At 47.2% G+C, this 21,896-nt stretch overlaps 1 protein-coding gene across 2 annotated transcripts in view; it reads left to right on the top strand.

Annotated features, from left to right (window-relative positions):
- NOTCH3 (notch receptor 3) overlaps positions 1 to 21,896 on the top strand; it is a 73,731-nt gene that overhangs the window by 38,062 nt on the left and 13,773 nt on the right. For both annotated transcript variants that reach the window (XM_053297850.1, XM_053297852.1), the window contains 19 exons: positions 354 to 476; positions 939 to 1,172; positions 1,548 to 1,703; positions 1,940 to 2,125; positions 7,421 to 7,534; positions 8,900 to 9,013; positions 10,022 to 10,255; positions 10,545 to 10,655; positions 10,946 to 11,138; positions 11,340 to 11,485; positions 11,874 to 11,987; positions 12,957 to 13,076; positions 13,327 to 13,479; positions 14,282 to 14,510; positions 15,258 to 15,459; positions 15,748 to 15,901; positions 18,258 to 18,442; positions 21,073 to 21,205; positions 21,590 to 21,841. In XM_053297850.1, the coding sequence (XP_053153825.1) occupies positions 354 to 476; positions 939 to 1,172; positions 1,548 to 1,703; positions 1,940 to 2,125; positions 7,421 to 7,534; positions 8,900 to 9,013; positions 10,022 to 10,255; positions 10,545 to 10,655; positions 10,946 to 11,138; positions 11,340 to 11,485; positions 11,874 to 11,987; positions 12,957 to 13,076; positions 13,327 to 13,479; positions 14,282 to 14,510; positions 15,258 to 15,459; positions 15,748 to 15,901; positions 18,258 to 18,442; positions 21,073 to 21,205; positions 21,590 to 21,841 (3,153 nt within the window). The remainder of the gene's footprint in view (positions 1 to 353; positions 477 to 938; positions 1,173 to 1,547; positions 1,704 to 1,939; positions 2,126 to 7,420; positions 7,535 to 8,899; positions 9,014 to 10,021; positions 10,256 to 10,544; positions 10,656 to 10,945; positions 11,139 to 11,339; positions 11,486 to 11,873; positions 11,988 to 12,956; positions 13,077 to 13,326; positions 13,480 to 14,281; positions 14,511 to 15,257; positions 15,460 to 15,747; positions 15,902 to 18,257; positions 18,443 to 21,072; positions 21,206 to 21,589; positions 21,842 to 21,896) is intronic.

Below are 21,896 nucleotides of genomic sequence, written 5' to 3'. Positions count from 1 at the left end.
GGCAGATTGGCAGACAGCAGCTGTGGCTGCTGAAGCTATAGCTCTGGCTGTGTGAGCCCGAACTGAAGTGGAAGGCTTGGCTGATTCTTCCTCCCCGTTGTAGTTGGAGGTCTTATATGTGAGTGGCACTTAGGCTAGAGATGGGTTTCTTTGCTGAACAGCTCAGTGTCCTCTCCTTTATTTTATAATGTCACAAACTTCATTATGTTTTGCAGTTGCTGCAGTCTCTGGTAACACTAGGAACTATAATTCACCTAGCTGCACATTATGGGTGGGATGGTTGAAAATCCTTGGGGGAATAAGCATTCCTACATTTACCAACCAGGCTAAATTTTTCTCTTCTCCTTTCCCAGGCTTTGAGGGACACAACTGTGAGATTAATATTGATGATTGTCCGGACCACATGTGCATGAATGGAGGCACGTGCGTGGATGGTGTCAACACCTACAATTGTCAGTGCCCTCCAGAGTGGACAGGTACTGGGACATTGGCCAGAGCCAGAACTTGGGGGAGAACAGTGTAAGATTACGGGTGGGGTGGGAGGCTTAATGGAGATGAGAATACAGAGATCAGGATGTCAGGGTCGGGGCTGAGGTGAGGCATTGATTTACTTGTCTTTAAATGTAACCTTCCAAAATGGGGAGTATGGCTGTTGTAGAGAATAGGTTGTGGAATCTTTCTTTGCTCCAGTTTTGGAGAATGCTTGCTGTGTCCTGGCCCAGTGAATGGAAGTTCATGTCCCCTGTTGGAAAGTCAAGGGATTCACCTCAGACGAACAGGGCAGCCACTCATGTGGTGAAAACCATTTCCACCAGCTCCAGCCCTGGGAGTTTGAAGGCGAAGAAGAACAAGGGCAACGGCAGGGTGGGAGCGGAGGCTGGGAGAGGAGAGAAGGAAGAGTTGCAGCTGTTGGACTAACTCTGCTGTTTGTGCCCTAGGCCAGTTCTGCACTGAGGATGTGGATGAGTGCCAGCTGCAGCCCAATGCCTGCCACAATGGGGGCACTTGCTTCAATACCAACGGGGGCCATTCGTGCGTCTGTGTCAATGGCTGGACGGGAGAGAGCTGCAGTGAGAACATTGATGATTGTCAAACAGCTGTCTGCTTTCATGGTGCTACCTGTCATGATCGTGTGGCTTCCTTCTATTGTGCATGTCCTATGGGCAAGACAGGTAGTTGCCTGCTACTTAGCTTTAAAAAAAAAAAATTCTGGTCAGCAGGTTTGGGGCAGAGGTCTTTTTGAGGGTTTAGGCTGTGTTGTGAAAGGAATGGAGTTGATATATGAGGCACTGTGGGAAAATTAGAATGGTGCCTTCACTCTTGCCATGTTTGCACTGAGAGGATCAGCTGCAAAGATTCGGGAGCCCAAGGGCACATGGCAGGCATAAGTGGTGCAAACAGTTCCTGAGTGCTGGGGCTCTGGCATTTGCCTGAGGGTGCTGCATGCTGATGCTGACCCATGCCCAGAACTTCAGCCCTGCCTGCAATGCCGTCCATTTCTGGGTGCTTCTGTCCTACAGTTGCTTTTCATGGCCTTTCTCTTCTAGGTCTCCTCTGTCACTTGGATGATGCCTGTGTCAGTAACCCTTGCCATGAAGATGCCATCTGTGACACCAATCCAATGAATGGCCGTGCCATCTGCACCTGCCCACCAGGCTTCACTGGAGGAGCCTGTGACCAGGATGTGGACGAGTGCTTCATTGGTGAGAGAGCTGCATACTTCTGTCTCACAGATCCGAAAGGGAAAGGGAGGAGGAGTGCCTCTCTGGCAGACTAGTGGTTGGGTTTGGATACTGGCAAGTCAAACATTGGTCAGAGTGTCTAACCTCTGCTGGCATGCCCTGCCCTTTCTTTGCCTGGATTTCTCTTTTGAAGTAAGGGTTGAGGAGACAAAGGTTTGGGCCATTCGTCTTCATTTTGTATGCATTGTCATCTCCAGGAGCCAATCCATGTGAACACTTTGGCAAATGTGTGAACACGCAAGGCTCCTTCCAGTGCCAGTGTGGGCGTGGCTACACAGGCCCGCGCTGTGAGACGGACATCAACGAGTGCCTCTCCATGCCTTGCCAGAATGATGCTACGTGCCTCGACCGCATTGGCGAATTTACCTGCATCTGCATGTCAGGTGAGTTTCCTGGCTCTATTTGAACAGCCACTGGAGCAGAGTCTCCAAAATGCAGCCCCTGAGTGTGGGCAAACAGCTGAGAGAGAGAAGAATTGGCAGGCAACATGGTTGTGAAAGAAGTGGCATAAAATCTCTGCCAACAGTGGATTTGCTGAGTGGGTTTAGGCAGCAGGTCTCTTCCCTGGTTTAATTCACTGTTTGTAAAAGTGAAAATGTCAAAAACTTATTTTGGAGTTCTGGTGAATCATTATGAACTGTGTAAAGGTGCATTAAATGTGTTGTGTAAATTTCATAGAACAACCCCTGCTGTTGGGATGCCTGATGCTTTTTAGTTAGGCCTACCTGGTAGAAGCATAAAGGTAAAGTGTGCCATCTAGTCAGTGTTGACTCCTGGCGACCACAGAACCCTGTGGTTTTCTTTGGTAGAATACAGGAGGGGTTGACCATTGTCATCTCCCTCACAGTATGAGATGATGCCTTTCAGCATCTTTCTATATCACTGTTGCCTGATATAGGTGTTTCCCGTAGTCTGGGGAAACATACTAGCGGGGATTCGAACCAGCAACTTTTGGCTTGCTAGTCAAGTCATTGCCCTGCTATGCCATTAGGTGGCTTGGTAGATCTCTGATTATTCAAATATGCCCCCCCCCCTTTTGGCACTTCAGTCCTTGAAATGAAGTATTTCTTGGACTCTCATGGCTTCTGTGTTTCAGATTAACATAGTGGCCAACGATGCACAAATCTAACATCTCTGTTAGAACTTGTGGCATTGCTGCTGCAGACCCAGAAGCAGCCGTGCTGCTGCCGAGAACGATTGGTAGTGCTACTAGTGTTACTGCCGTTTCCCCCATTTGCAACAATGGGAATAAATCTGGCAATGCTGCCAGTGCTACCACCGGTTCTCTACAATGGCTTTGCTGTAACGGAGACCTTGGAACTTTGCAGCATGTTGGCCAGAACTGACTACACTGGTGGCAGCCGTTCTCCAGGGGCTTAGGCAAGGTCTTTCCTCGCCCCTACTTGTATGTGCCAGGGCCCTGTGCATGCAAAGCCTATCCTCAGACCCTTCCTGAAGCCTTCCTGTGCCTGCTTGGGGTGTGTGGGAGCGGGGCGCAAGTGCGGGGATTGAACCAGGAGAATGTTTCTTTCACACCACTTATTCCTCTTGAGCTGGATTTTTCGGTGAGCGGGTGATATTATTCCGCCTATGGGATATGGGGGGAAACAAATGGCTACTTAGATTGGCGTGGTATTGGCCTAGGATGTATAGAAGGGGTCTACCTGATCCTTTCCCTCACTCTCTTCTCTCTAACTTGTATGTTTTCAGGCTCTTTGTTCCCTGTAGTCAATGCAAGAGCATCCTTGTGTTTGCCATCTATAGGGAAAGAACTCACCAGGTTAGGAGAGCCTCTGAGGTTGGGCGGTGGTGCAAAGCAGACTCCCACTGGGAACGCAAGGGGCCTTCATGCAGGGCTCTAGCTTAGTGTACTACTGCCTGCTGCCCCTGCTGGTGTGGCATTGCAGTGTTTGGGGGCTGGGGCAAAGAGCAAACAGAGATCCTTGAATGGAGCTGTGAGGCTCAGGCAAGCTTTGCGGTTTATGTAGAGGAATCCCTGGAAAGTGAGGCATGACTATATAGCCGGCCCTCCTCCCCCCATTGTTGCGGTGCAATAGGACTGGGGTGCTGGGCAGATTGCTACAGTGTTCATACAGACAGTGGGAGTGCAGCATTGTGCTTGGAATATTAATAGTGGGGCCGTCCTGGCGGGTACTGTGAATTGGCTGTGCTTTGTGCTTCCGTTACCCCATATGGGGAGGAACATTCTCCTTGCTTGCTTGCTCATTGGCTAGGGCTCTCTTTTTGTGAAAACCAGGGGGAGGGGGAGGCCTTGCTTGCTGGGAATGGCTTTGGACAAGAGGATAGAAAACTGGCTCAGTGCTGCTCTTCTGCGCTAACCCAGCATCGCTGCATCTCCTGCAGACATTGCTTGTAGACTCAGGATGTAGTGTGAAGTTTGGAGCCCTCAGCCTAGATCCCTGGCAAGTGGCTCTACGAATCAGGAGCCAGTATGCAACAGCACTGCAATATTTCTCTTGCTTCTCACCACCGCAAGCAGCAACTTTTAACAATGTTTTGACCGAGTTGTTAGAGATTAGCTTTTCTTTTGCAGCACTTCTATGACTGCTTGAGTGGCATGCTTCTTTGCATGTACCCCTGCCCCTAAAATCCAGTGTGCACTAGTGCCTTATCTCCAATTCTTGCTTTCAAGTTGTGTTAACTTCCTACTTAGGAACATAGGAAGCTGCCATGTACTGAGTCAGACCAGTCCATCTTGCTAGTATTGCCTTCACAGTCTGGCAGCAGCTTCTCCAAGGTTGCGGGCAGGAATCTCTCTCAGCCCTATCTTGGAGATGCTGCCAGGGAAGGAACTTGGAACCTAGAAGCTCTTCCCAGAGTGGCTCCATCTCCCAAGGGGAATGTCTTACAGTGCTGACACCTGGCCTCCCATTCATATGCAACCAGGATGGACCCTGCTTAGTTAAGGGGACAAGTCATGCTTGCTACCACAAGTCTTTGGGTCCCTGCAGATCCAGCTCCTCTCTTCACAGCTAGCTTCAAATCCCTGCTCATCAAGACAAACCAAAATGCCAAATGTGTGGTGCCAGCCTGTCCTAATCACCTCAGTGTGGCTTCAGTTCCCCATTCCCCAGGCATATGTGACCCTTCAGTATTTATCTCCTGGCACCTCAAGCCTCTTGACACAATTCCCAGCTTAGCTTATTTATTTATTTTTGGTGTGGAGAAGGGAAGGCTTTCTATTTCTTTCATTTCTTCTTCCATTCTTGCCAAGGACCTTCTCTTTTTCTGCTTATGTGGCTGGAAGAAGCCAAGGGTGTGGCTGGGCATAGAATGTCTGCGACAAGAGGATTCTCTACCTCGAGATCTAGGAAGAAGGGAGCTGTATAATATATTGGGATGTATAATCGCCACCATTTGGGAATGCTGGATTCTGGACTAGAACAAGTAGAATAGAGGCTGCTTCATCTTTGTGATTCCCCCCCTACATAGAGATGGTGGTCCCCTTGGAAAGAAATGTAGGAGTCAATCTGTATCCTAGTCTCTGAGAGAATAGTAGGAGTATGTGGTGTGTTTGATTTTCTTTCTGATCTTAAATGTTTAGACTTTGCTCAAGTGCCATCTTTCAAGAAAGGTGATGCTGTTCTTCCTTTCTTTCTACTTTAGCAGTCATAGGCAGAGAGACTAGCTTACATGGAAAGAGGGGAGATGGTGCCCTAGCCAGAAACAAGGACAGGTCCTGTAAGCCATAGCTGCTCAGATACCCGAGAAGGAAACAAGGCATTGAGTCTCTGGGATGTCCTCGGCGCTTCTTGACAGCAAATTATTTAGCCAGTGTGGTGTAGTGGTTAGAGTGCTGGACTAGGACCGGAGAGACTGGAGTTCAAATCCCCATTCAGCCATGATACTTGCTGCGTGACTCTGAGCCAGTCACTTCTCTCTCAGCCTAACCTACTTCACAGGGTTGTTGTGAGGAGAAACTTAAGTATGTAGTACACTGCTCTGGGCTCCTTGGAGGAAGTGCGGGATATAAAATGTAAATAAATAAATAAATAAATAAATAAAGGAAGTGGGCTTTATGATGTTTAGGACAAGTGGTGAAGGGCGGGGAATAGCACAGCCTGGAGGGCTGGTCACTGTATCTTACTGCAGCAGGGTTTCCTTTGTTCATTCTTGTCTTCTGAGAGCAGCCTGGTAGAGACTAGTGGATGGTCAGCTTTACAACAAAACCTGGATCTGCTGAGGTCTTGCAATCCTGGATGCACAGGGCTGCCACTCCTCTGTCTGGAGGCTGCTTCACCTCGTTCAGTTTCCCCATGCTATCTTAACAAGCCTATTGCCTTCCTCTTGTGACTTTGCTCTTTTCTGGATTACAGTAACCATCCCCATTTCCACAGCATTCCCTGGACAGGGCTGCTCAACTTCAGCCCTCCTGCAGATGTTGGCCCACAACTCCCATAATCCCTGACCATTGTGGCTGGGGATTATGGGAGTTGTAGTCCAAAAACAGCTGGAGGACCAAAGCCGAGCAGCCCTGTTCTAGAGGAAGAGGAGGGCTCATAGCTCAGTGGCAGAGAACAAGCTTTGCATACATGTGCAGTCCCCAGCATCTTCCACTGGAAAGGGATCTTGTCTAACACGACTGGGGAAAGACCTTTTAGAGTTACTATGGTCAGGTAGACGGACCAATAGTATATGACAGAGGTAGGTGTGTGTGTGTGTGTTGCCATCCCAGACTGTACTAAAAATACTGTTTAGTTTTTTTCCCCCACCATTGGCTCAGATCAGTGGAAGAGGCTGGGACTTCATTCATTCTTTTATTTATTATCATCATAATCATCATCAACAACAACATCATCAGTGTTCCTTGTGTTGTGAGCTGCCCAGAGAATAAATTTTTATGGGGTGGCTAACAAAGTTTATTATAATCCCTGTGATCCTCTGCTTATTGGAAGTCTGAAACGAAAATCCTTGGAGTTTAGAAAGCCTAAAAAGGCTTAAACCTAGAAAGCCAAATTTAGTTGAAAATATAATCTAAGCAATTATGCAAATTATGTTAGCATTATTTTTGATTAGTTGATCTAATAAATTGATCAGTTGTGATACAACCAACACAGATGCTGCATCTGTGATCGATACAAACACTTACTGCCTCAACTGTAGAAATGGTCACAACTTATTGAGACAGCCCTGATGTGTTGGGTACTCTTCCCTAATAGCAAAAACAGGATGTGATGAACTATTAGAGAAAAAGGAACAGGGCCAAGAGTGATTGGGGTAGTAGGGACAGAAAAGGTAGGGTTGGAGTTCATGGAAAAGGCACACATTGTAAGAAAGTTTTATCTTCTGCTGACTGGATGCCGTGGTTGAAACTTTCTAACTCTGAACACTGTCTGCCTAACAGTTTTCATTCTTTGTTCTGGTAACTATGAGAGCTAGACACTGCTTTAAAAAGAAGAGAGAGAGAGAGAGTGTCTTGGATTGTCCAGGGTTTTTATGAATGCCCCGGATGCTGTACTGAAAGTGAAATATCATTATTTATGGTGTACCTTTGTCCATGCAGTGAACTAATATTCCTGAGCATGAGCCTGCCAAGATGGGATGGGCCTCTGAAGCACTGTTACTATGTGTGAATGTGCTGGGCGCTTGTGGGTGTGGTGGTGGGGGGACGAGGCTGGACTGGGCTTTGTAACGCCAATAGTTCCTGTTGGTTGCAGGTTTCAGTGGCACTTACTGTGAGATCAACATCAATGAGTGTGAGAGCAACCCCTGTGTCAATGGTGGTGTCTGCAAGGATATTGTCAACGGGTTCAGCTGCACCTGCCCCTCAGGTAAGCCTAGGCCTTCTGCCAGCAGGATTCTCTCTCTCTTGTGCCTTTCCACCAGGAAAAGATTAAAACTGGATCATTCTTTCCTGTCCTTCTTTCCCACTTAGCACCTGAGATGATCTGTCTGCCCCCCATTCCCCACATGCTCCTGCCCTGCTCGCCTGTAAGTGCTCTCTCTGCGTGTGTGTGTGTGTAAGTGAAGCCAGCTCAGGCCTCCCTTTGAGAAGGCTGGGTAGCCCCTGCCCTTCTGGGAAGAGCCTAGCTTCCATCCGTTCTATCCTCCATTTCTTCTCTTAGGGTATGTCTGCCCTTTGCATGAACTCACCTGGGTGTGCTAAATCTGAGTCTTGTGGTGGAGTTGTGCTGTACGTTTTTGTGTTCTTAATGAGTTTGCGCTGCCCCTTGTGTGTCCTGCAGGGCAGTTAGCATAGGTGCCTTTGCTGTGGTAGGAGCCCAGCTCGGGGCGATCCTTGTTGGTGTCCAGGACACGGCTGCAGCCTTAGGGAGGTGTGTGTAGCTCATTCCCCAGGCCTGGCCTTGCCTCTCTGCTGCTGAGCGGGTGGGGGGCCCTGTCCTCCATTCAGTTGCTTCTAGGGCTGATTGACAGACAGGCCTATAGCTTGCTGTGTGGGAGCTGGGACAATGAGATCTTTGTTCCCCCAGCCTGTCGCACAGGCCCCTGAACCCAATTTACATGTGGGGCAGACACCGCGAAGCCCCCTGTGGAGAGGAGGGGGAGAGACATTGAGAGCCTTCACTACAGGCCTCTGCTGGTAGGGCTTGGCTGTGCAACCAGGCTGTTGCTTGAGGAGGTCTGTCCTGCAGCATTTTCCTCCCAGTGCAAACGGGTTGTTTCTTCTGCCTCTGTTGGTTTTGGAGTTTCCCCTCCAAGCTGTCAATTTAGGCCAGGCTTGATCCAGCTCTCTACCCACTTCAGACACTTTGCCTGAGAACTGGCATGCACTGACCCTTCTGCCAGCCTAGTTGGTGCACTTTCTAGACATGTGTATGCAGTTTTGAAACGCTTAATTCCACCGAATAGCTGAGGGCTGCTGTATGCATGAGCTCTTTTATTTGTCCCTGTGTGGCGTCCAACTGAGGAAGCAGAGGTAGGGCTACCCAGGCGGTACTTCCACTCTTCCCAGTGCAAAACTGTCTCTTCACTTGCCTGCCAGCTCCTTTGTACAGATGATCATGTGACATTCCTGGGCATCGGGATTGATAACAGTAAGTGGTCTTTCTGTGTGCATTGATGGGATATTTGCCCATGTGTAGGTAGATGTTGCCAGAATGGATGCATGTTCCCCACTTCATCGGTCCAGTTGGCCTGCTTGACTCATTTGCCTGCCTGTCTGTCTCTCTGTTCAGGCTTCTCAGGCTCCATGTGCCAGATTGACATTGACGAATGTGCCAGCACACCCTGCCAGAATGGTGCCAAGTGTGTGGACCGGCCCAATGCCTACGAGTGCCGTTGTACAGAAGGTGATTGCTTGCTACAGTGACTTCTTGTCTTTGATATGTTACTGCTACGCTCCTTGGGGTGGGTGGGGTGCATGAGTTTCCAGCCAAGAGGAAATTGGTGCTTATATTTATGTAAGGGCTACGAGGAACTGGTACAGCAGGGAGAAAGTCTTCCTTGACATCTGCCTGCCTGGGGTACACCTTGTATGTATTTTCTGAAAAATTCAGGCTGGATATGGTATGAGCCCTCTCTCCAGTCCTTGCCCCCACATCCGTGAATAACTTTCACGGGAGGATGTCTGGGAACAAATAGTAGGTGGACTGGGCTTGGATCAGGGACCATTAGTTTCCCTCTTGGTGATTAGCACTGGGTAAGGTGTGTCTCTTTCTGATCCTGAGGTAGCTGTGGAAGAGCAAAAGCAAATCGGTGTTTGCATGGGTTGTGTTTTCTTTGCCTGACCTGAATGCACTTTGGAAGTGAGCACAGAATTAAGGCCACCATTTCCCAGGCCAAGGAAATGTATAGTGAAAGCACAATGGTGCATAGTGGCATACTGCAAAACGGTGCTAAGAGTTGCCTGTGAATAAAGGGGCAAGGTTCTGAGGATAGCCGGATGTTTGAACGGATTGTGAGAAACTTACAAAGCAGATTACTAAATCTGCTTTTAGGGTAGGGGGAAGAGGAAAGGGGATTGTGGACAGTTCTCATTTCAAGGAGGATTGGGCAGGGTGGATTACTTGTTATTTCTGATCAAATTATTAATATCAAATGAAAGGAGGGAGAGATTTTACACAGAAATTTTAGGTAATACAGAATGAACAGTCACTCGTAAGAAATAACAGATATTCGGGCAGCATCTTTTCAGAGAAATAGCAGCTTCTAGAACTGAAACCTTAAGACTTTGGCAACTTTTTGATCAATAGCCCCAGACAGACCTTGCATTTCTAAGGATGAAGAGGGACAACCTTTCCTAGTAAGCAGAAGTTGTTGTGAGCCCTGCTAATACACTTTCCCCTTCTCCCTTGAAGGTTTCGAGGGGGCTCTGTGTGAGAAGAACATTGATGACTGTTCACCAGATCCCTGCCACCATGGCACTTGTGTGGATGGCATTTCCAGCTTCACCTGTACATGTGCAGCTGGCTACACTGGCTACCGCTGTGAGAACCAGATCAATGAGTGCCACAGCAATCCCTGTCAGCATGGCGGCAAGTGCATTGACCTGGTCAATAAATACCTTTGCCACTGCCAGCCTGGAACCTCAGGTAGGATATCTCTCTCCCTTGTTCGTGTTTGATGCATCTCCCAACTTCCATCACTGTCAGGCATGACCATACTACTTATAGCACCGTCAGGCAGCATCCTCGGATGACGATGCACAGGAGCTCCCACAACCTCCCCTTCCCTGTGTCTCGTTCAACCCCTGTTAGCTTTGTCCACTCTGCATACCACACTAGGTTCAGATAGGAAGGGATTTTCCATCTTGCTGTGGGGTCCTGTGAGGTGGAGTGACTGCAGCATTTCCCAGGCCCATGATATCTCCTTCTCCCCAAGGTGTGAACTGCGAGATGAATTTTGATGACTGTGCCAGCAACCCCTGTGATTATGGTATCTGCCGTGATGGCATCAATCGTTATGACTGCATCTGCAAACCTGGCTTCACAGGTGATGACTGGTTGAGCTTCTTGCTAGGAGGGACTGGATGGGGGTCTGGTTCAACAGCTGCAAGGTTGGATCAAGAGGTAAAGTCATGGCCAGACTTGCATGCAGGTAGCAAGTTCTGGCTGTGCTGGAAGAAGCTGAGTAAGTACTGCCCAAAGATGGTCTGTGTATAGGATTTAATTTTGGCTGGAAGGCAAGGCAAATGTAGTAAAGGTCGTTGATCCAAGTGGCCCGAAAACTGTATGGAGTAATCATGGACTATTCCATTGCTGAGCAGTCCTTCTCCTTCTTAGGTCCCCTGTGCAACATAGAGATTAATGAATGTGCATCCAACCCCTGTAAGAATGGCGGCACCTGTGTGGATGGTGAAGATGGCTTCTCTTGTCTTTGTCCTGAGGGTTTTCATGATCCACATTGCTATTCAGAGGTGGACGAATGCAGCAGCAGCCCCTGTGTGCATGGCACATGTCATGATGACATCAATGGGTGAGAGCACAACAGGATGACTTTGGAGTGAGCTGCTGGGTTTGGAAAAGGCAGGCTTTTCTCCTGCTGTTGCCTTGTTATGGGTGTGAAGATTGGAGTGGATTAAGCCATTCCCCACAGGCTGGTCAAATGGGCTGGAGTTCCTTGGAAGATGTAAGAAATCTCTACTTCATTCTTTCATTCTCTCTCCTTTCCTTGCAGGTACCAATGTGAGTGTGAGCCAGGTTGGACTGGCACCAACTGTGATATGAACCGCAATGAGTGTGAGTCCAATCCATGCCAGCATGGAGGCACTTGCACGGACTATGTCAATGGCTATCGTTGCAAGTGCAAAGAGGGCTTCCAGGGTATGTAACTATGGCTTCCTTGTCTGCTTTCATCATCCATGTCTTTCCCTAAAAGCCTACACCACACCTAAGCCCCTTCTAGCACTTCCTTACCCTAAGATACAGATCTCATCCACATCCTGATTCCCATTCCTTCCCTTTGGATAATACTCTGCCTTCTGTACAAAGACATGCTCTCCCTATAAACCTCAACTCAAACGCCAACTAGGTCTGGGTGGACTGCAGGCATCTGTGCCCCTATTCATTACTTGGGAGCAGTGCAGGATAGCAGATTCCCCCCACCCCTAGTCTTGCATGAAGGCTTTTGGGTGGTGTTGGCATCAGAAGTGTGGGAATGCGCCTCTTTGTGCTCACTGGAGTCCTAAGGTTTTCTGTTTCTCTTCTGCAGGGACTTACTGCCAGACCAATATAAATGACTGTGCCTCCAGTCCCTGCCTCAACAAGGGCACCTGCATTGATGGCATTGCCAGCTACGCCTGCCTCTGTGACTTGCCATACACTGGTGAGTGGAGAGTTCTCTGTGGTAAAGTCCAATGGGCAATCAGAGAGTGCCTTAAGTTGCTATCATCTGCTGGAAAACAACATCCTTGGTAGGAAAGCTGATCTTTGCTCCACCAGAATCCATCACCATGGATCTTATACAGCTAAAACTTCCTCAGCTGGCGAAGTGGCTTCATGGTGTTGATTGGACAGCTGCCAAGGGTCCACTGCTGATCTCTTGGACCACCTCTGTGCCCATAGCCTTTGTATGATGGTGATGGAGCAACTCTCTGAGTTCACCTAGATAGGAAGGAACCCATGGAGGGGAGTCTGCTGAGGACACCCTGAAACCCGAAGCTGGCCCTGGGTTGCCTTAGTCAAAAATTGCAGGTGGGAAAGGGAGATTGTCACTTGTCAGTCTGGAAGCTGGAGGGCCACAGCTGATATTCATACTCTGCACTTGAGTCACTTATGGGACAGTACTGCAGATTATAACTGAATATCACATTTAGGTCATACATGATGGATAGAGGATACTTCATGCTGGTGTTCCGTCCTGCTGAAATGATGTTGTGCACTTAGTCGCATGCAGTGTTTCCCCTAAGGTGTGCACACATGTATACGCTCAGAAGTCTTGATGTCCGCTCAGTTAATTTTAGATCCCACCCAAGTTGAATCAGGAAGGCACCACTCTGAATGCACGTGTACACACACTGCCTTGATAGTGCAGCCCAGAATAAAACTCATTCTGCACACAGATGAAAGGTTGCATGAGAGGTGGAATACTGATTATTATAAAAGCAAAGTGTGGAGAAGTGTGTGTGTGTGTGTGTGTGTGTGTGTGTGTGTGTACACGCGCACACACACACATACACACCCCTTCATATTTTTTCACCCTGAGTCTAAAACATACACTTATAATTCAAGCTATTCTGGCTGTTGGGCTGGTGGGAATCCAGATAGTATGTCAGGCCTGCCTTTCTCCCCACAGGTCGGGACTGTGAGAATGTGCTGGCCCCTTGCTTCCCCAATCCATGTGGGAACAATGGTGTCTGTGATCATACACCTGACTATGAGAGCTTTACCTGTGGCTGTGCACCAGGCTGGCAAGGTACTGGAATCCATGGACTTCTTTCTTCTCTGCCTTGTCTGAGTGCTATGGTGACCAATCCTATTGGTCTGCATGCTGGTTTTATGATTTAGTATTGTTGTGTTTTGTGGTGGTTTTATGTATTGAGACACTTTCACCTATATAATTTGTGTTTGTACTGAATACTGTCTCGAGTGGCTTTGGATGCAAGCATGGTAGAGGGCTTATAAGAAATTAATTAAAAATCCTGTAATTGTCTTTTCCCCCTTAGGGCAGCGATGCCACATTGACATTAATGAATGTGACCAGAACCCGTGCCGAAATAGGGGCACCTGCACCAACCTGAATGGCAGTTACAGTTGTGCCTGCCGTTCTGGCTACACTGGCACTAACTGTGAGATGGATATTGATGACTGCACCCCAAGTGAGTTGATTGAGTGGGTGGGACAGCAGGAAGGGGGCTGAGAGCAGCTACTAGACTTTATGAAAACTTTGCTTAAGCATTGTCTCTGTGGCATAAATTAAATTTTGCAGAATTTGGAATTTCTTAGGCTAGTTCCAGTGCGGTTCATATTGGTATCAATAGGACTAAAGCAGTGGTTCCAAACCTTTGGTCCATGGACCACTGGTGGTCTATGAGGGTACTACAAGTGGTCCTGGGTGCAGGGGTGGGGAGATAATGTAATAATAAACATCAGCTTTCTCATTAGGTGTTATCTTTTCCCACTGGTAGGCCTACTGCAGGTAAATGTACAATATCATCACTGCAATATGTGATGAGTACAATATGTCTGTGAGTGAGCATAATAGATTATTAGAAGTAACTGTGTTTATAATACCTATTCATGTATAAATTTGACTCCCATCAGCCATAGGCTATGTTAAAAATGTTTAAATGGCTTGTTTATGTGGTGGGCTACAAAGGTTTTCAATGATGGTGTAGTAGTCTGCGTAAAGGAAAAGGCTGAGAACCACTGGACTAAAATATTTGAATGGGGCATTAAGTCTTGCTTGTTCCAGTAAAACTAAGACACACCCCACATTTTCTGTACTTTTTATGCTTTCGCGTGATACCTCCTCAGTCTTGAGGGCTAGTATCTCCTCTATCGTATGCATAATTCTGCATACGTGAACAAAGAGCTTGGCCTTTTTTGATTGGGAATTCAAAAAGTAAAGGAATGAGAGTTTACTCAGGCCCTTTTGAATATGCCCCTCCCTGCCTACAGATCCTTGCCTGAACGGTGGCTCCTGCCAGGACGGCATCAGCTCCTTCACATGCACATGCCTCCCAGGCTTCACAGGTGTACGCTGTGCAACGGAGATCAATGAGTGCCTAAGCAACCCCTGCCGCAATGGGGCCACCTGCACAGACTACGTCAACAGCTACACTTGTTCTTGTGCACCAGGCTGGGCTGGCTTACACTGTGAGCACAACGTGCAGGAGTGCACGGACAGGTGAGCTGAATGGTGACCAGGATCATTTGTCATGTGGACTGGTGACTTGTCTGGTGGTGTCCATTGCACATATTGAACTGCTTTCTTAACCTACTCCTGTCAGAGTATTGTGTTCCATAAAGGTGTGAAGATGCCCCAGATGTTCTTTTCTTTTCTTCTTTTCAAGGGAGTAGTCCTTGTCTGCTGAGGCACTAGCAAGGGGTGGAGGAGGTTCCATTCCAGCCATGCTCACCCAGAGAAATGGCTCTGCTTCCCAGCCTTCTTGGAAGGAGAAGACTTGGGTCCCCATCTTGCTTTTAAATCCTCTACCCTTGAAAACAGCACAAATCTGTTATACTGAGTTAATTGTTCATGTGAACATGGCCGATGTTTGGGGGAAGCATTGGGTGCTAAAGAGCACCAAGAGCAAGGTATAAAGTTTCACTGGCTGTCAGTTTCAGGCAAACACAATCTAACAAGAAATAATGTCCAAATGTTGAGCAAGAAGCAGGGTTAACCACTGGGTAGAGTAGAGCTAGAGAGAAGTTCTTCCCCATAGTTGCAGCATTCGGACAAGAGTGAAAACCCTTATGTAAAATTCTTCTTAGCCAGAATTACAAGCCAGCTGGCTTAGCCAGGTATTGGCTAGAGGAGATGTCCTAACCTGTGCTAGATCAGGATCCGACTAGATGGCCTCCTTGCTCTCTCCTTGACAGTGGACCCTCTTGTCCTTTCTCTCTCTCTTTCTCCTCCCCCTCCCCCCTTCAGCTCCTGCTTCAATGGTGGCACTTGCTTGGATGGAGTGAATTCATACACATGCCACTGCCGTGCAGGCTTCACGGGCTCCCACTGCCAGCATGAGATTGATGAGTGCCAGTCGCAGCCCTGCCTCAATGGGGGTGTGTGCCAGGATGGTGTGCAGTCCTACCGTTGTACCTGTCCTCAGGGATACACTGGTTCTCAGTGCCAGGTAAACTGACCCAGGCCTCAATAGAAGGGAAATATTTAGATCTTTATAGTCTGACTTGTTCATACCAAGCTGCTGTAATGCAACCTGAGCTCACAAGATTGGACAAGCTATACATCACAATAACTAAATATATAAATCCCATATAGAGGCCATGCACGTGGGCTACTAGGGAAGATGCAGCATTCACACCCGGTGGGAAGGTTTCTGAGTCCCATCAGTGGCAGGAGCAGGGTGCTTCTCAAGCCGCAGACTCTCCCCTTGACTCTTGCTTTTTCCTGCCCTGTGCAGACACTGCTGGATTTATGCAGCCGCTCACCCTGTCAGAATGGTGGCCGCTGTTTGCAGACAGGCACCACCTTGTCCTGTGATTGCCCTGGAGGCTGGACCGGTCGTTATTGTGACATCCCCAATGTTTCTTGTGAAGTGGTGGCCAGGAACAGAGGTAAGGATGTCCTCTGCTTCAGGGCCTGTAAAACTGAAGTTTTCTTTCCAGTGCTAAGGAAAGGTAAGAAGAGCCTTACTGGATCAGGCCCAGGGCTTATCTAGTCCCAAATCCTGCTTCTCAGAGTAGTCTACAAGATGCCTTTGGGAAGCCTACAATCAGGAGATGAAGGCATGCCTCTCTCCTACTGTTGCTCCCCTGCAGCTGGTATTCGGAAGCATCCAACCTCTGAATATGGAGGTGGCCTATAGACAATAAGACTAGTAGTCATTGATAGACTTGTCCTCCGTGAATTTGTCTAAAACCACTAAGTCATCCAAGTTGGTGGTCATCACCATATCCTGTGGCAGAGAATTCCACAGATTCATTATACACTGTGTGAAAAAGTACTTCCTTTTGTCAGTCCTAAATTTCCTGGCAAAGTTTCATAGGATGATCCCTGGTTCTAGTGTTGTGTGTGAGAGAAAATACTTTCCCCTATCCACACTCTGCACACTGTGCATAATTTTATAAACCTCTATTATGTTTCCCTTTAATCATCTTAAAGGGAAAGCCTCACCATCGATTTGTATAAAGGCATTATAATATTAGTAGTTTTATTTTCACATCTGTTGCACACTGAGTTGATGTTTTCAATTAGCTGTCCACCATGACCCTAAGACTTCTCTCCTGGTCAATCACAGACAACCCAGACCCTATCAGTGTATATGTGAAGCTGGGATTTTTTTTTGCCCCAATGTGCATCACTTTACACTTAAATTGAACTGCATTTGCCATTTTGTTGCCTACTCACCCCGTTCCTCACAGTCTGTTTTGGATTTCACTACCCTAAATAGTCTAGTGTCTTCTGCAAATCTGGCCACCTCACTGCTTACCTCAATTTCTATATCCTTTATGAAAAAATTAAAAAGTACTAGTCCCAATACTGATCCCTTGGGGACCTCACTTCTCTCTCTCCACTGTGAATTGTTCACTTCCTCAGTGCAAGTGTCCGAGCAGTGAGCTTGAAGAGATCAGAATAAAATATACAAACATCTGTTGCAGTGCTGAGTTCATCATTAGCAGTAGCAGCAATATCTTCTTTGGGGTAATGTTTCTCAAATTCAATTAGGTAGTCTGTCCTAATTTCAAAATGATGTGATAACAGAGGAAGAGCAAGGGGGCTTGACAGGCAATGGAGGGGTTGGTCTGAATTCTCTGGTCCTGCTGTGGTATTGAAGCATGTAGTATGCTCTTCTTGCACTTTTTAAAAACTTTCTGCAACCAGGAGGACTAGAAATAGGCTCTCTTAACAGAAAATTGGGATATGACTTTAAAGCAGTGGGGTGATTTATTGGGGGAAAATAGTTTCTTTTCACTTTGAATTTGGATGAGGGAAGTCCCCTGCTAACTGAGCAAAGAGGCAGCTTTTAAAAGTGGTGGTTCACTTTATTTTTCAGGGGAAGAGCAACTGGCCCTATCCATCCCCAGCACAGCATCCCTCCAGTGGCCATTGCTGGCACCTATCTTAGGTTTCTTTTTTAGATTGTGAGCCCTTGGGGGACAGAGAGCCATCTTTTTTTGTTTGTTTATATCTATGTAAACCACTTTGGGAGCTTTTGTTGAAAAAGTGCTATATAAATATTTGTATTATTTCATATAGATTCTAGTAGTTGGGATTTGGAGCAAGGTCTTGAGTTAGTCTTCTGCTTCTGACTGATTGTACAACCTTGCCTTCGTCTTGTTCCACTTTGTTCTTGGCAGCTTTCTGCAGCTCCTATTATAAGTTAGTATTACAATGCCCTTATGCAAAACAATGGTGCAGCCACACCTGGAGTACTGCATACAATTCTGGTCACCACATCTAAAAAAGGACATTGTAGAACTGGAAAAGGTACAGAAGAGGGCAACCAAGATGATCAGGGGCTTAGAGCACCTTTCTTATGAGGCAAGGCGACAACACCTGGGGCTATTTAGTTTAGAAAAAGGATGACTGCGGGGAGACATGATAGAGGTTTATAAAATCATGCATGGGGTGGAGAGAAATTCTTGCAAGTGGATAGAGAGAAATTCTTCTCCCTCTCACATAACACTAGAACCAGCGGTCATCCCATGAAATTGATTGCCAGGAAATCTAAGAGCAACAAATGGAAGGATGCCTTTGAGTACCAGTTGCAAGGGAGTAACAGCAGGAGAGAGGGCATGCCCTCAACAACTGCCTGTGGCTCCCAGCAGCATCTGGTGGGCCACTTTGTGAAACAGGATGCTGGACTAGTTGGGCCTTGGGCCTGATCCAGCAGGGCTGTTCCTATGTTCTTAAGGGGCATGCAGGATATGTGGTGGGCACGCAGTGTGTAATTCTGTCTTCTGTGGATAGGTGTGACCAAGGACCAAGTCTGTCGTCATGGTGGCCATTGTGTGGATGCTGGCAATACTCACTACTGTATCTGCAAGAAAAGCTACACAGGCAGCTACTGTGAGAGTGAAGTCAACCACTGCCAGCACAACCTGTGTCGGAATGGGGGCACCTGTCGCAGTATTGTGGGAGAATATGTCTGTGCGGTAAGGGAGCCTAGGAGACTTCAGCAGGCCAGGACTCCTGGCTTCTCTTTGAAACTCCAGAAAAGGGATGAAGTTTCATGAGTAGGAGTGGGAGACTTGTTTTGTTATTGCAACTCATTTTCTTGACAATGGTTACTCTGCCTATGACCATAATAACGATTGGATTGGGTTGGATTGACAATGGGTTGTATTGGGGGCTCTTTTTCTTTCTTTCTATTTCTGCAATTGTCTTGCATTTTGCTAGTCACTTTTGATAAGTGGTAGATTGGCCATACTTCCAGCAAAACGCACACACCTATTAACCATTCAAGTGTCAAACTATCACCAATCAAGTCTCTTGTAGTGATTCTTGGGTTCTTCAGCTTGCTGTATCAAACCAGTATGCCTACAGACTTGATGGAATAAATAGAAAAGTTTTGCATAAAACCAGTTGACTTCAACAAACGGAGAGTGATTAAATAGTTTCAATATGATAATAAAGAAATATTCAGTACTTTGCTGGCTAGATTCTGATGAAATCAGATTCTGTTCAAATTTTAAAAGGCTTTCCATATTTTTGGCAGCTCTTTACTAATTTCTAATGTTTGTTTAGCTTTATATGTCTGTTCACAACCTTCCAACTCAGAAAACCATTATAAAATTTAAATTACATTTATTTACTTTTAGATAAAAAACATAGCTAGTTGATTTTGATTCCTTAAATGTGAGCTGCAGATCTATAGTGATACATTTCTCAAATGCCAGTCACTCCATGTCTCTGATACAAAAGGTGTTTTAAATGCACATAAAAGTAAATCAGACTGTTGATGGCAGTTTACATCCAGACTAAAGCTGTCCTAGTGCGATGGGAAAGGGGATACTTTTGCTTATCTCCCCTTCCCACTGTGCCTTCTGAAAATATATCACTGGGGGGCCATGTGACCCTTGGGGAGGAGAACTGTTCTTGTAGTATCGAGCATGAATTAGCCTTTTGTTAAGCAGGGTCTACCCTGGTTTTTCTTTGGGGTAGGTGACTACATAGGAGGGCCGTCTGCTGTAAGATATTACCCAGAGGGGATGGGACCAGAGCTCCGTGGTACAGCATCTGCTCTGCATGCAGAAGGTGCCAGGTTCATTCCCTGCCATCTCCAGGTAGGGCTGGGAGAGACTCCTGCCTGAAACCTTGGAGAGCCGCTGTCAGTCAGTGTAAATACTAAGCTAGATGGACCAGCGATCTGACTTGGTAGAAGGCAGCTTCCTAGCTTCCTGTGATAACAGTCATCCCTCCTCCACAGCACCAGCACAGCATTACTCTGAATGTCAGCCATCCATTTTCTGCAAATATTATCAAGCCATTATTCTTCTAAATCTTTATGTGTTTTCCATGTTACAAATGTCCATAGTGTCTTATCCAAATTAAATAATAGGATCATATTTTAGGACAAAATGACTATGTTCTACCCTAACAATTTCAGTTGATATTAATTTCTTCTTAAATAGTTGGTTTCTATTCTCCCATCTTCATCTAGGGCAGGGGTGTCAAACTGTGGCCCTCCTGCAGATGTTGGCCTACAACTCCCACCAACTCTGGCTATTAACCACTGCAACTGGGATGTGAAGAGTGTGTAGGTCAGCAACAGCTGGATGGCCACAGTTTGACACCCCTGATCTAGGATAATGGTAACCAAAGGGACTGGTATTGATCTCCTTCTTATGAAATCATTGATATAGTGAGCTGTTTCAGAACAGCAGCAATACAAGAACCAAAAAATGTCTCTTTGATTTTTCGCCTCTTGCAGAGTATGTGTGCTTCCTCTTAATTTTGTTTTATTAGTCCAAAAGCATTTGAGAATCATATTTTGCTATTCTTTAAGGTTCGCGCAACCAAACTGGGGGTAGCTTGAGGGAAGGTGGGAGCCTAACGGCCTCCTCCCACATTAGCCTGAATAGGGCTCCGCTGTCCATGCGCCCAGACGAGCAGCGTGGCAGTGAGGCAATCAGTGGGGAGAAAACCAGGCGGCCGGATATCCCACAATGCAAGCAGCACATTGGGAAGACTCTGTGCTGTCTGGCCACTTCGCTCACCCCCGTCCACCCTTCTCTAATCAGGATGGCTGCCAGCAGCCCGGGAGCAGCTGCCGGCAGTGTGAGCACCCACACGACCAGGGAGTGAGGCAGGAGCCGCACACTTGTCGTCCTACCTCACTTTAAGCCTGGGTTTCAAACCAGGGCTACCTTGGGAAAGAGCGGTGGGGTCGGGAACTATCCTGGCACTTCACATGACCAGCCCTACCTGGGGTAGCCCTGTCCTACCCCATGTGAATGGCCTTTTTTTCTTTTTTTTGGAATGATCTCCTTAGAACTTGAAGTGAAACATTAAAATAAGAGCAAGAACTGGGCACAATGTTTATTATAAAAAGCTGAATAGTAAATCGGGGTTTTGTTTGTGTGGTAGTTTGTGTCATGCTTAATGCAACCTCCCGGTTTTTAAAGTGTCTGAATAACTTGGGGGTAAGCCATTTTGCTACAGTAAATATGTAGAATCCTTGGAGTAGTATTTAGCCCTCAAACAAGGGCTAAAGCACGAATTTGAGTTCCAACCTTACTTGCCTTTTCCTGCTTTTGCCTTACTTGTTTCCCTCTTTCTTTAGTGCCCACCAGGCTTTGAAGGGAAAAACTGTGAGTACGACATTGATGAATGCCAGTCTCACCCTTGTCAGAATGGAGGTACTTGCATTGACCTTGTTGGACGCTACATTTGTTCCTGCCCGCCAGGAACTCTGGGTAAGTGCTAGCTCTTGGGTAGGGAGGTCTCTGCTGTGAGAAGAGTCTAGTTTAGTTTGCACTCTCCATTGTAGTAGGACAGTGCAAGAGGAAGGGGAGGGGGCTTTGGGTTCTGCTGGTGCAGGTCAAACTCAAATAGTTATAGTGGTGGAGCTCTGGATTTTCCAGGCCAAGAATAGATCCAGTGGGCTCTGAGTGCTCCCAGTTTGAGGGAGAGCATTAAGAATTGGTCCCTCTAGGGTGGTGGAAGAAAGAACCTTAACCATAAAGGGTGGGGAGGGGTTTTTTGTTTCTCCGTGGAGGCAGTTCAGAGGGTGGCAGGAGGGGCTGTTTTTGGCTCCCCAGAGTTGGGACACTTGATGTGATGGCTTGTTACCTTCCTAGGTGTCTTGTGTGAAATAAATGAGGATGATTGCGCCATGAATCCTGGCACCCGGGTCCCTAAATGCCTCAACAATGGGACCTGTGTGGACAGGGTGGGTGGTTACCGATGCAGCTGCCCGCCAGGCTTTACAGGGGAACGCTGTGAGGGAGACATAAATGAGTGCCAGCCCAGCCACTGTTACCAACGCAACACACTGGACTGCGTTCAGGAAGGCAGCGACTACCAGTGCATCTGCCGGCCAGGCTATACTGGTGAGTAAAAGTGCAAACAAGGTTGAAATGTAGAGGTCTATAGTTGATGTCATGT

This window comes from Hemicordylus capensis, chromosome 2 (assembly GCF_027244095.1).
Source record: "Hemicordylus capensis ecotype Gifberg chromosome 2, rHemCap1.1.pri, whole genome shotgun sequence".
Lineage (NCBI taxonomy): Eukaryota > Metazoa > Chordata > Lepidosauria > Squamata > Cordylidae > Hemicordylus > Hemicordylus capensis.
This window is presented reverse-complemented; position numbering and strand designations above follow the sequence as displayed.